We start from the raw sequence: 15,060 nt of genomic DNA on the forward strand, positions 1-15,060 counted from the left end.
AAAATCAGATTGACGACATATATCCTTTTTCAGCTACTGTCGCTTTGAGATTTGTATGACAAATCGGCTCTCAATGATAAATAACAAAATCTTGGCCCCAAGTTTTAATTCATTTTCCCTTGTAGAGGTACAGCTACGCGATAATATTTTCTCCAGCACTCATTGTAACAGGAACGTTTATATTACGGAATCTGAGGATGTGCCGAAGATTTGCTGTCGAGTCTCCTATTTATTGCTGGGTGCTGAACTAAGGATAGGCGCATATCTCTTCAATACATTTTTATCTTATGTCTGTACCACAAATGGACTACAGCGCACTTATTGTGAAGCATAGGGAAATAAACACTCCCCAAAACCAGTTATATTTTGTGGATGCCGATACGTGGCCTATGCGAAAAAGGCATGCTAAGAGGAACCCCGAATTCCTTTCATCTGCTCACAGATATGTTTCCCTTACTCGCCCAACAGACACGCCAATACTTTGACTGTGCGTGTCTCTCTCTCTCTCTCTCTCTCTCTCTCTCACTCACTCTCTCTCTCTCTCTCTCTCTCTCTGTGTGTGTGTTGTGTGTGTGTGTGTTTGTGTGTGTGTGTGTGTGTGTGTGTGTGTGTGTGTGTGTGTGTGTGTGTCTTGTAGGAAGGAAAGGAGACGACAACATGCCAAGGAAATTCACTGGCCATATGTTCCGTGAGATCGAGATAGAGGTAAATTTTCCAAAATGGCTCTGAGCACTATTGGACTTAACATCTATGGTCATCAGTCCCCTAGAACTTAGAATTACTTAAACCTAACTGAGCTATGGACAGCACACAACACCCAGTCATCACGAGGAAGTCCATTTTCAACTTTCCTTACAAAAAGGGAAGATGTGCATTAGACGTAAGATACTGACATCTTCAGGTAATGCTATAGTTTGGCAGTTCTTCCTGAAGAGTACTCACAAGAAGTTAGGAGTTACGTGCAGTGCTCAGTGTCTGCATATGCGCTGTCGTATTGAACTCGTACGAGGACACAGTTGTAGAAAGTATGCCTGCGGTGCAGTGTGTACTGCTGCGCCGTGGGCAGGAGTCAGAGGCTGCTTTATATTTTTTCCACCTATCGCTGATAATCGGCTCCCTCCACCATGACGACGAGATGCGTTCTTCAGACAAGGTCTGTCATCAGCAACCTGCCTGTGTATCACGATTTTCTGACTCGCGATAAAAAGAAATATTATTTCATCTACGAGATATCATGAAGCTGTTCCTTTTTCAAAATAACCATAATTAGCTGTTTAATTGTCAATATCAATGAAATTCCCCAACAGCCGTGTAACTAAGATGCTATTTTATTTTATTTTGACTACGACAGATACATGATAATGGCATATGGTGCCATAAAGTGCCTACAGTGCATCTCTCAAAATACACGATAATTCCATACAGTGCCATATGTCCATGGATTTCTTGAATTCTAACCGCTTCGCAAGTGCTTTATTCGAAGTAGCAACCAAGTTTTCGAATGAAGCACTTGTTAAACGGTTTGAATTCACGAAATCCAGGGATATGTGCCACTTTATGGCATTATCGTGTATTTTGAGAGATGCATATTGGGATCAGGCCAATGGCATAGTGGAATGCAGAAACTGGTTGTCGTCGTCAAAATAGAATAACATCTTAGTTGTACGGCAGTTGGAGAATTTCATTGATATTGCCAGTTATTTAACCATCTGATGTCCCCTCTCCATGAGGGATCAACAGAGATTAGCTGTTTAAGTAAATGTTCTTTTACTGTGTTCTTCATCAAAACAGCAATATAAAACATTGCTACCAACTCCGTGCCAAACAGTAGTTATACGTCGTCAGACTCAATAAAATTCAAAATTGATAGTTCTCTTGCACGAGAAACTTTGCTAAGGTCATTTACAAAATGAATTCACCGGAGTAATTCGAATCTGCATTGGCTACGCAAAATTTCCTAATACTTTACTAACCAAACATAAAGTTTCATGGAAATTACCATTTTTGAAAAATAAATAAACTGCAGCTATTACTATTTTAACTGTCTGCAGTACAGGAGTAAAAATATTTCTCACACCAAATAAATTCTGGTTGCTCTACGATAGCCTTTAATGCCTTGTATGTAACTCACTTCATGCACTGGAAATTATTAAAATACATTCATGCATAATATTAACAACAATTTATTCATGCCTTACATTCAGTCTCTCATACACTCTGTAAGTATTTGATATTAAGTAAAATGACTTCATACACAGATTTACGTATTAAAATAATTACCAGATACCAGTATGGACTGTTACAACTGAAAGTTGTTTCTGAGCTATTGAGTAATAAAATGTTTATCACAAATTTCCATGAGCTATCTGCATCATTCTATTGCAGCACTGATACCAAGAATGTGTTTGATGTACAAAACATAGGAAATATGTATTTGAGATATATTTGAATACTTCAGTAATAATTGGCGTCACGGATTAGAGTGTTTTAATAAGAGTTAGTATTGTTACTTAAAATCTTGTGGCAAAATTTCATGAAAATAAGAACAGTATGACGGGTGAAAAAATGAAGACGTACATGATACACTGACCTTAGAAATGACACGTTAGCTTGTTATAGGCACCAGTCAGACCATCTTTAGCTTCTTGTTGCGTGATACAAGTTCCCTTCTCTAATATGACAGTGCAGGATGCAAGGCGCTCTGTATCGCATCTAAGTGAACAATTACCCTACAACTCACGCAAGACATTTGTTAACGATAAGGAGTACATTCCACCTCCTATAGCTCAAAATCACATCTCACCCTGGTAACGTTTTGAGCAGTTCATATTCGGAAAATAATTAATTAGTCTGCTTGTCAGTCATTGTTCATTTACAACTTTAAAAGACTATTGAGCTAGTTTCCACTGTTGCTCAGTTTAATGAATTATCGTATTTCATTTTAATTAGTATATAGGTCATGTCGTTCTTTTCTGATACTTGACTTCCTTATTAATGACAGTGACATATGCAGTCATAAGTAATTATAGTTTGACGCACATTACTGATGGAAGAAACCAAGACTATGTGTGAAAGTTTATGGCCTAAGCTCTGTTAGTGGAAGCTCCTTTGATCGTTAATGAGTATGTGACGAGATATTCAGACCTTCCGTCGGTAAACCTGACTTGGAGATTACGTTCACACATAAGTAATCAGCTTTTTTTTTTCTTTTTGTTTCATGCGAGTATGAAAGCAATCAGCACGATAATGAGCATTCCCGGCCAGTACTTTCAAGAGAACGATGAACATAACGATGTACTTCCCTGTGTACCAAACCTACAGGCCTTACTGTAATTCCAATTCAACGGGTCTTCCCGGTTGTGGAGCTCTCTAATGTATATTACCTGTCAGGCTCGTCTTCTGAATATAGAAAGCAGTGCACACCACATGCCCTGAGATAATCGCGGAGAGCTATTGTCAGCTGACTGAGAGGTTTAGGCTCACCTAGCTGCTGTACACTCTGTAAACAGCAGTTATTCTTTATACTATCAAGAGATCATGATAACGATACAAGAGATGGTGTAAGCACCTGCTACGGCCGAGAAAATTAGTGTAACCGTGTTTGCCATTAATGCGATTAATATCACATCATAGGATAAAGATGCGAGGGTTGGAACTTTAATAGCGGCAACTACTTATTTGCAGCTCGTACAAAATAGATACGTATTTCAAAGTTTTTCTGACCTTCAAACTAGTCACCAGCGTTGTGTATAGCCCGTTGCCAGCGATGTGGAAGTCCCAGCATACTCTTAGCAGTTCCAGTTGTGTTGAGAGTTCTAGCGGCCCGGTTTATTGCCCGACGAATTTGTAGCAGTTCTGAACCGAATGCCGTGAAGAGTTTCCTCCAGTTTAGAGATAGAGTTGAACTTACGAGGGCTTAAGTCAGGGAAGTGCAGTAGGTGGTATAGCATTTAGCAGCCCCATCAGTCAAACAAATCAGTAACAGCTTGCACTGTACGTGCTACAGCAATGACGTGCAAAATGATGGTCACGTCCTGCAGAAAGTGTCATCAATTCTGTCTCCATGCTGTTCATTTTTGGAACAGAACCTACGACCAGCTTTAGAGACAGAAGTGATGACACTTTCTGCATGATCTGACCATCATTTTGCTGGATATGCCCAAGCACGTACAGTGCAAGCTGTTACTGATTTGTTTGACTGATGGGTCTGCTAAGTGCTGTACCATCTACACTCCTGGAAATTGAAATAAGAACACCGTGAATTCATTGTCCCAGGAAGGGGAAACTTTATTGACACATTCCTGGGGTCAGATACATCACATGATCACACTGACAGAACCACAGGCACATAGACACAGGCAACAGAGCATGCACAATGTCGGCACTGGTACAGCGTATATCCACCTTTCGCAGCAATGCAGGCTGCTATTCTCCCATGGAGACGATCGTAGAGATGCTGGATGTAGTCCTGTGGAACGGCTTGCCATGCCATTTCCACCTGGCGCCTCAGTTGGACCAGCGTTCGTGCTGGACGTGCAGACCGCGTGAGACGACGCTTCATCCAGTCCCAAAGATGCTCAATGGGGGACAGATCCGGAGATCTTGTTGGCCAGGGTAGTTGACTTACACCTTCTAGAGCACGTTGGGTGGCACGGGATACATGCGGACGTGCATTGTCCTGTTGGAACAGCAAGTTCCCTTGCCGGTCTAGGAATGCTAGAACGATGGGTTCGATGACGGTTTGGATGTACCGTGCACAATTCAGTGTCCCCTCGACGATCACCAGATGTGTACGGCCAGTGTAGGAGATCGTTCCCCACACCATGATGCCGGGTGTTGGCCCTGTGTGCCTCGGTCGTATGCAGTCCTGATTGTGGCGCTCACCTGCACGGCGCCAAACACACATACGACCATCATTGGCACCAAGGCAGAAGCGACTCTCATCGCTGAAGACGACACGTCTCCATTCGTCCCTCCATTCACGCCTGTCGCGACACCACTGGAGGCGGGCTGCACGATGTTGGGGCGTGAGCGGAAGACGGCCTAACGGTGCGCGGGACCGTAGCCCAGCTTCATGGAGACGTTTGCGAATGGTCCTCGCCGATACCCCAGGAGCAACAGTGTCCCTAATTTGTTGGGAAGTTGCGGTGCGGTCCCCTACGGCACTGCGTAGGATCCTACGGTCTTGGCGTGCATCCGTGAGTCGCTGCGGTCCGGTCCCAGGTCGACGGGCACGTGCACCTTCCGCCGACCACTGGCGACAACATCGATGTACTGTGCAGACCTCACGCCCCACGTGTTGAGCAATTCGGCGGTACGTCCACCCGGCCTCCCGCATGCCCACTATACGCCCTCGCTCAAAGTCCGTAAACTGCACATACGGTTCACGTCCACGCTGTCGCGGCATGCTACCTATGTTAAAGACTGCGATGGAGCTCCGTTTGCCACTGAAAACTGGCTGACATTGACAGCGGCGGTGCACAAATGCTGCGCAGCTAGCGCCATTCGACGGCCAACACCGCGGTTCCTGGTGTGTCCGCTGTGCCGTGCTTGTGATCATTGCTTGTACAGCCCTCTCGCAGTGTCCGGAGCAAGTATGGTGGGTCTGACACACCGGTGTCAATGTGTTCTTTTTTCCATTTCCAGGAGTGTACTGCACTCCCCTGACGGAAGCCTTCGTGAGTTCTAAACTGAAGGAAACACTTCAAGGCATTCGCTTCAGAACTGCTACAAATTCGTCAGGCAACAGACCGCGCCGTTCGAACTGTCAACTCAACTCACACTGCTAAGAGTATCCTACGACTTCCACATCGCTGGCAACGGGTTATACACAATGCTGGTGACTGCTTTGACGGTCAGCGAAACTTTGAAATACGTATCTATTTTGTACGTGCTATAAAGTTCCAATCCTCGTATAACACGAAGTCCTCTACCAAATATTCTGGCAAATTAAAACATTATGCTGGATCGGGACTCGGACGCGAAACTTTCTCGCCGGCCGGTGTGGCCGAGCGGTTGTAGGCGCTTCAGTCTGGAACCGCGCTACCGCTACGGTCGCAGGTTCGAATCCTGCCTCGGGCATGGATGTGTGTGATGTCCTTAGGTTAGTTAGGTTTAAGTAGTTCTACGTTCTAGGGGACTGATGACCACAGATGTTAAGTCCCATAGTGCTCAGAGCCATTTTTTCGTTACCTCTCCCAGGCAACGCTCTTAGGAAATGAGCTACCCAGGAGCTTTTAACAGCCTGTTCATATGGTTTTCTACTCCGACAGAACCTGTCTGTTAGTTTCCAGCCGGTTTTAAGCCTTAAGGAAGTTAGAAAATAGTGCACATCCATTGCTGAGCGGCTGACTCATTATGAGTTTGTACAAAACCTATTGTTAGAGTGTAAGTGAAGATACATTGGCGGATGTGAGTGTGCGTGTTGCAGCTGCTGACTGACGAGCGGCTGCTGGCGCTGCGAGACCTGCGGAACGGCAACTTGAGCGCCGCGGCGCAGCAGGCGCGAGCAGACTTCCAGCTGCTGCCGCGACAGGTCCTCGAGAGCACCAGGGACGCCAGGCTCGGTGAGTCCGTCGGCAATACAGCGTGGCACACTCAGGCGACACTCACGGCCTCACACTGCTGCAAGACGCGAAAGCATATCTCGTAGCATCCAGGTAGTGTCGTGGGGTATATCCTGAGTACTCTACGTAGCGTGTAATTCCAGTTGCCAAGATAAATTCTGAGGGGAGCAACACGTGGATGGCAGAGGTCACCGTCAACTTCACACGAAATAGCTTCGCAGTCTCCGACTGTGCATAATGTCAGCTGTTCGTGACACAAGAAAATATGTACATGACCGAGCCTCGAACACGGATTTTCCACTTATCGCGATAGGTCACCTTAACCACTTCGGCTACCCAAGCACGTCTCCAAGACCGATCCGAACTTCCGTATGTCAAGTAGTGACAAACCTAGCCCTCGCACAATTCTTGATTCAAGCACAATCGCAGAATGCTAATTTATTTCGTAATATTTACCACAGCTGTAATCGTCAGACAGTGTCTGTTCCTTCAGATATGCGTGCATATCTGGAGGACAATTTATTGTGAAGATACAGAAACTGTCTGAACACAACCGCGCGGGATTAGCCGAGCTGTCTAAGGCGCTGCAGTCATGGATTGTGGGGCTGGTCCTATCACGGGCATGGGTGTGTGTGTTTGTCCTTAGGATAATTTAGGTTAAGGAGTGTGTAAGCTTAGGGACTGATGACCTTAGCAGTTAAGTCCCATAAGATTTCACACACATTTAAAAATTTTGTCTAAACACAGACATTGTAGCCATTAATGACGTATCCATGACTCGACGGGTTAAAATGGTAATATAACATTTGCCTCCGTGTGCAGGAATCACGAATTGCCCGAGCATATGGAAGCTTGGCTCCGTCCTGGGGGCCGAAATTGTTAAGGCGACCACTCGTTATAAGCGGGAAATTTGGTTTCGAGTCTGTACGCCAGGCGTAGTCTCAAAATGCAAAACTATTTCGTAATAACAACTTTATTTGCATGGCCATCCTCCGCAGCAAGCACAAAATATTTACTTTGTAAATGAAATGAAATGTCGTGTGACTAGGGCCTCCCGTCGGGTAGACCGTTCGCCTGGTGCAAGTCTTTCAATTTGACGCCACTTCGGCGACTTGCGCGAAGATGGGGATGAAATTATGATGATTAGGACAACACAACACCCAGTCCCTGAGCGGAGAAAAATCTCCGACCCAGGCGGGAATCGAACACGGGCCCTTAGGATTGACACTCTGACGCGCTGACCATTCAGCTACCGGGGGCGGACGCTTTGTAAATAAAACTGCCTTTTCTTGCTGCAACTGTAATTTATTCATCCCTATGATGAAGTGATAGTGCGACATCCATACCAGATGAGAGGAAAAGTGGATGTCAACAAACTATCCCACCGAAGATGCCTTAGGGTAAAAAAAGGCGAAACGGGTCTGCGAGGAATAAATTACAGTTCCAACAAGAAGAGGCAGTTCCATTTACAAAACAACTTTTTCGTAATGTTTAGCACAGTCGTATGTGTCAATGACAATGTCTGTCCCTTCAGTCCAATCACTGAACGAGTTCTAGCGATATGATGCACATCTGAAGGACATGGTTATTTGAAAATACAGGCACTGTATAAAGACAGACAATGTAACCATTAACGACGAACCGTCAATTTATTGAGTGTTTCGTCTGACACACAGCCCACAGTGCGATTCATCCCTCTTCGTTTCATTGCTCCATACCAACAAAAACGAGTGCAACTGTATACAGTAACATGAACCATATCCTTTTTTTGAATACTATAACCACCGTTGTAAATCAGAGGACAAAGAGATAATCAAAGACTCAAAACCTCTCCTCTGGTCATTTTTGCATCTTAGCCGAGGAATGCGCTGTCGGGATTGGCAATGATTCATTCGCTCACCGACTACGCTCGGCGCCCAGACCTCTACACCTGTGACGCTACAGTTCTGGCGAGCTTCCTCCCATTGTTCTATCATATATTTGGGTAAGAGAGTTCTTAAGTAATTCAAGCTTTTTCCATTACAGTCTAGTCTGCATATTCTTTATGACTGTCTATACGTCATGAATGGGCAGCAACCTCTGTGTATCCGCATTCACATCTAAAACCGATTACCATTCATATTTTATACTATTCTATTACAAGTAACTTCTCTACCTTATCAGCTACTGTCAGTCCACAACTTAATAACGTCCTATATATTTAATAATGTCCTGTTTTGTGGTTCAAATGGCTCTAAGCACTGTGGGACTTAACATCTGAGGTCATCAGTCCCCTAGACTTAGAACTATTTAAACCTAACTAACCTAAGGACGTCATGTACATCCATGCCCGAGGCAGGATTCGAACCTGCGACCGTAGCAGCCGCGCGGTTCCTGACTGAAGCGCCTTGAACCGCTCGATCACATCGACCGGCCCTATATTGTGTAATGGTTGTACATTGTACGTATGCAGTTATGGGAAACAGTTCGATACATATTGTAAATATACAATAAAGTGAAGCATCCTTATGGTTATATTGCATACATTGCTATGGGGTACAGGGTAGTCTTATTTCTGTGTTCTGTGACGTGCGGTGAAGAGGGGTATTAATACATAAAATAAATTTCTTGCATGAATCCGCCATCATTGTGAATAGTTTATGAAAAGAACCGTCTAGATCGCTTTGCACGTATTTTTAAAGTAGTTTTCACTATTGCCTCATCTAGTCAAAACGTACAACTTTTAAAACAAGTCGGAGCGATTAGGGACAGGTTTTATGGACACTGACACTGAACCTTGCTGTACAAGGTGTAACTTTTGATCTGATGATGGCAGTAGGCAAAACGATGTTATAAATAATTGCATATAAGCGATCTAGACGGTGTTACTGACAGAACAGATGCGTACCTGTGCTACAGTGGCTTGGATGCTTATCAGATGTTGTTGTCCATAAGAAGTGACGAGCGATTTTCTGGCTGTGGTTTATGAAGCCGCTGTTACAGCTTGCGACAGCTGACGACGACGCCTGCTATCGACACGTTGTTGTCTCTAGCGGCCGCGTTTTCTTCGGGACAGAGCTACCCTCGATACATCATTTGCACAATGCCACAAAAGACAATAGTCCCTGTACTACCTTAGAGGCGTCGGGAAGCCATAAACTGGCGGTGACGTAATCGGCTAATATCGCGCATCTTCCCTCGCTACACTCGACTACTGCAAGTTCTGGCGACATTGCAGTCACGTGACGCGCGGAATTGTTCAATTCTCTTTAACGACAGGAGCGCTCTCTCTCCGACGCAGCAACTGGATGTGAGTCAGTCAGTCCTGAGTATACAAATAATATGAAAATAGCTGTTGTGTCCACCCCTCTTCTACTTCAGAAGCCAACCTGTCATGCTGCGGTGCCTTTATCAGCAAGTCCTACCAGGGTATGTATTTACGCAATAAACTAGAACCTGCCCTACGTCTTCCATTCCCAATGAAGACCCTATCCGCAGTTTACCTGCATATCTGAAACCCTACCTGCCTTCTACCACCTCCGTCGCGTCTCTGAAACCTTTGCAGTACTCATCCTCTATCATTTCTCTTTTCAGTTTCCTCTTCTGTCCCATCTGTATTGAAATGTACATCCACATGAACACTTTTACATTGAGAGCCACTATACATGATATTCCAAGAGCAATGGTCAGTATTCATGGATAGCCGGCCGCGGTGGCCGAGTGGTTCTAGGCGCTTCAGTCCGGAACCGCACGACTGCTATGGTCGCAGGTTCGAATCCTGCCTCGGGCATGGATGGGTGTGAAGTCCTTAGGTTAGTTAGATGTAAGTACTTTTACGTTCTAGGGGACTGATAACCTCAGATGTTAAGTCCCATAGTGCTCAGAGCGATTTGAACCATTTTGAATATTCATGGATATGACAGGAACGACTATTCAAAACAAAACAAGCCAAATAAAGATGTGGTTGAAAATGCATGTCTTAAGAGCTGCGATCACTTCTTCGTCTTCGATACTGCCAAACAAATGTGGTTCAAAAATGGCTCTGAGCGCTATGCGACTTAACTTCTGAGGTCAACAGTCGCGTAGAACTTAGAACTAATTAAACCTAAGGACATCACACACATCCATGCCCGAGACAGGATTCGAGCCTGCGACCGTAGCGGTCTCTCGGTTCCAGACTGTAGCGCCACGAACCACACGGCCACTCCGGCCGGCGAAACAAATGTCTTTTACTGCGAGACCTCTGTCCTCGATAATTTAAGAGGTGATAGTACCGACCGAAAGAAGAAGATGGTTCAAATGGATCTAAGCACTACGGGACTTAACATCTGAGGGATTCAGTCCCCTAGACTTCAACTTAACTAACCTAAGGACATCACAAGTATCCACGCCCGAGGCAGGGTTCGAACCTGCGGTCGTAGCAGCCGCGTGGTCCCGGACTGAAGTGCCTAGAACCCCTCAGCCACAGAGGGCGGCAAACAAGAAGCAATTTCCAGTAAATATGGATTCTAAGTGAATACCTGAAGAGGTTCATCTTCGCTGCTGTGAAACGCATCCGTTCTATTGAGTGTGTGCACTTAGCTATGAACGTATGCATTCCAGAGTCCGTGTTTTACTACGCATTTTTGCTTGGAGTGGTCATCGCTGTCGTATCCCCGAAAATTGACCATTCCTCCTCCAACACTCTACATAATTTGTGGCTGAGAGTGCCGGCTGGAGTGGCCGAGCGGTTCTAGGCGCTACAGTCTGGAACCGCGTGACCGCTACGGTCACAGGTTCGAATCCTGCCTCGGGCATGGATGTGTGTGATATCCTTAGGTTAGTTAGGTTTAAGTAGTTCTAAGTCCTAGGGGACTAATGACCATAGATGTTAAGTCCCATAGCGCTCAGAGCCATTTTTGAGCCATTTTTTGGCTGATAGTATGTCATGTGCGTCAAGTACCGCTGCCATTTTCCCTCTTTCCCGTTCCGCAGAAAATGGCACCAGCAGGCTGCAGCACATTTTTCGTTACAGGTGTGCAAGAGAGTACACAACAACTCATCAGGCTGAAATCATTATCTTTATTGCTTTCACAGTTTTCCATGTTTTGTAATTGTTTCAATCAGAGGCTGAAGATGCTCCGCTAATCTCCCTGCTGGGGAGTGTGAGTGACGGACAGGTAACCATAGGGGTGTTGTTGTTCCGCCAGGCATCCGGCGCGAGCTGGTGCGCGAGCGCGCGCAGCTGCAGGAGTCTCTGTCGCCGCTGGACGCGTTCTCTCGCAGCGTGTCGGGCCGCGTGGACGGCGCCCGCGCGGCCGCCCAGGACGCCGCCAGGGTGGTCGCCGAAGCTGACTACTGGCGCTGGCTCGTCGGACTGGGTGCGTCGCGGCCGCAGCGAGCGCCGCCCCGCCACTGCCCGCTTCCTGCCGCTCCGCGTCGCCAGTCAAACACCTTCCGTAAACTCTGTGACCACCCTGACTGCTCCGACCTTTCCGCTGTACCTCTATTTCCTCGAAGCAGGACGCTAAAACAACACAGGCCGCTAGTACATCATTTACAGTACAAGAGCTTTCAAGAAAATTCATCCGACTTCATCACACTACGACTTCTACACGAATGAATTTTAACTTATCCATTGGACTACAAATTTTTTATTTTCTAAATTACCATTCTTTACCTGTACACTACTGGCCATTAAAATTGCTACACCACAAAGATGACGTGCTACAGACGCGAAATTTAACCGACAGGAAGAAGATGCTGTGATATGCAAATGATTAGCTTTTCAGAGCATTCACACAAGGTTGGCGCCGGTGGCGACACCTACAACGTGCTGACATCAGGACAGTTTCCAACCGATTTCTCATACACAAACGGCAGCTGACCGGCGTTGCCTGGTGAAGCGTTGTTGTGGTGCCTCGTGTAAGGAGGAGGAATGCGTACCATCACGTTTCCGACTTTGATAAAGGTTGGATTGTAGCCTATCCCGACTGCGGTTTATGGTATGGCAACATTGCTGCTCGCGTTGGTCGAGATCCAATGACTGTTAGCAGAATATGGAATCGGTGTCTTCAGGAGGGTAATACGGAACGCCGTGCTGGATCCCAACGGCCTCGTATCACTAGCAGTCGAGATGACAGGCATCTTATCCGCATGGCTGTAACGGATCGTGCAGCTACGTCTCGATCGCTGAGTCAACAGATGGGGACGTTTGCAAGACAACAACCATCTGCACGAACAGTTCGACGACGTTTGCAGCAGCATGGACTATCAGCTCGGAGATCACAGCTGCGGTTACCCTTGACGCTGCATCACAGACAGGAGCGCCTGCGATGGTGTAGTCAACGACGAACCTGGGTGCACGAATGGCAAAACATCATTTTTTCGGATGAATCCAGGTTCTGCTTACAGCGTCATCATGGTCGCATCCGTGTTTGGTGACATCGCGATGAACGCACATTGGTAGCCTTTATTCGTCATCCACATACTGGCGTATCACCCGGCGTGACGGTTTGGGGTGCCATTGGTTACACGTCTCGGTCGCCTCTTCTTCCCATTGACGGCACTTTGAACAGTGGACGTTACATTTCAGATGTGTTACGACCCGTGGCTCTACTCTTCATTCGATCCCTGCGAAACCCTACATTTCAGTAGAATGATGCACGACTGCATGTTGCAGGTCGTGTAGGGGCCTTTTTGAATACAGCAAATATTCGACTGCTGCCCTGGCCAGCACATTCTTCAGATCTCTCACCAACTGAAAACGTCTGGTCAATGGTGGCCGAGTAACTGGCTCGTCACAATACGCCAGTCACAACTCTTCATGAACTGTGGTATCGGGTTGAAGCTGCATGGGCAGCTGTACCTGTACGCACCATCCAAGCTCTGTTTGACTCAATGCCCAGGCGTATCAAGGCCGTTATTACGGCCAGAGGTAGTTCTTTTGGGTACTGATTTCTCAGGATCTATGCACCCAAATTGCGTGAAAATGTAATCACATTGCTATAATATATTTGTCCAATGAATACCCGTTTATCATCTGCATTTCTTCTTGGTGTAGCAATTTTAATGCCGAGTTGTGTAAGTACACACATCCTTAGTGTATGATGGTTGGAACTTTAATAGTGGCTATCATTTATTTACAGCTTGTACAAAATAGATACGTGTTTCAAATTTTTACAGGCCTTCAAAGTAGTCACCAGCATTGTGTATAATCCGTAGCCTATTGCCTGACGAATTTGTATCAGTTCTGAAGAGAATGCAGTGGAGTGTTTCCTTCAGTTTAGATATCGAGTTGAACTCACGAGGGCGTAAGTCAGGGGAGTGCACTAGGCGGTATAGCACTTAGCAGCCCCATCAGTCAAACAAATCAGTAACAGCTTGTTCTGTACCTGCTTGAGCATTGTCCTGCAAAATGATGGTCAGGTCCTGCCGAAAGTGTCACCACTTCTGTCTCTAAGCTGCTCGTAGGTTGTGTTCCAAAAATGAACAGCATGGAGACAGAAGTGATGACACTTTCTGCCGAACCTGACCATCATTTCATTTTGTCTTCTTCCTCTTCTTCACCTTTCTTTTAATCCGTGAGAACTTATACTATATTTATCTTTGCCATTGTTGGAACATTCTCGTCGGACAATGCTAGAGCCTCAGTTTCTGGAGTTAAGTACCAGAGGTCACCTCAATTTCTTTCTGCAGCAGCCTTGCTGATTTACTGGATGAATAACCTGACAATTTATCAATTGACTCATAAATAGGAAATCAAGAAAAGGTGCCTTAATTGGTTCTGTTGGCAGAAACCAGGCTCAGAATTACACGCGTCCAAGAAAAATACCTTATAAGTGAAAATGATCTTGAAGTCCGTATAATCTGAATGTGTATACGGCCTTTGCCATCCACATAGAACTACTTACAGCTGTTGGTACGCGAAACGATATCACATTCTTTGGAATGCCGCCAGAAAGTTTATCGTTAATCCAGCAATTCTCGATATTCATCTCGTGGTTGTTTCTACGTAGAAAGTTGGTTTTCAAAAAATGTGAAAATAATAGTGCATAAATCATCAGGCACATTACTGCTACCGATAAAATAAGCGTTCTTGGCGCGTTTGTACCAAGTTTCTGTAAATTCTTGAAAAGTTCCATGTCTGAGCCAGGAGGTGCTCCATCAATGAGTCGAAACAGGTCCTCAACATCAATTCAAAAATGTGCTGATGCCAAGGGAGGTATAACAGGTTACAACTGAACAATTTTTCTAGCTTTTTGCAACTACCATTTACTCGACCTGCATTGCTTGCTTTCGTATAGCAGCAAAATGCCTGAATTTAGTCAGCTATACCACACTTCTCTGATGACCGGTGAACGGTCATGGGTTGATTTTCAGATGCTGTAGGATTTACTGAGACTGCCAGTAACTTTGCATCCGAGAGCAAACAACACAGCAGATTATCGCATGCACCTATCGCCATGTAACACGCTGACAATACCAAAGTAGTCCCTCCGTTTGATTTTAAGCTTTCGCCTCCAGGCTGCAACAC

General features: G+C 45.6%; 1 protein-coding gene across 4 annotated transcripts in view; it reads left to right on the forward strand.

Moving 5' to 3' along the window:
* LOC126361037 (uncharacterized) overlaps positions 1-15,060 on the forward strand; it is a 125,508-nt gene that overhangs the window by 53,203 nt on the left and 57,245 nt on the right. For all 4 annotated transcript variants that reach the window (XM_050007760.1, XM_050007763.1, XM_050007762.1 and 1 more), the window contains exons 6-7: positions 6,431-6,566; positions 11,735-11,905. In XM_050007760.1, coding sequence (XP_049863717.1) covers positions 6,431-6,566; positions 11,735-11,905 — 307 coding nt within the window. The remainder of the gene's footprint in view (positions 1-6,430; positions 6,567-11,734; positions 11,906-15,060) is intronic.

This window comes from Schistocerca gregaria, chromosome 1 (genome assembly GCF_023897955.1).
Source record: "Schistocerca gregaria isolate iqSchGreg1 chromosome 1, iqSchGreg1.2, whole genome shotgun sequence".
Lineage (NCBI taxonomy): Eukaryota > Metazoa > Arthropoda > Insecta > Orthoptera > Acrididae > Schistocerca > Schistocerca gregaria.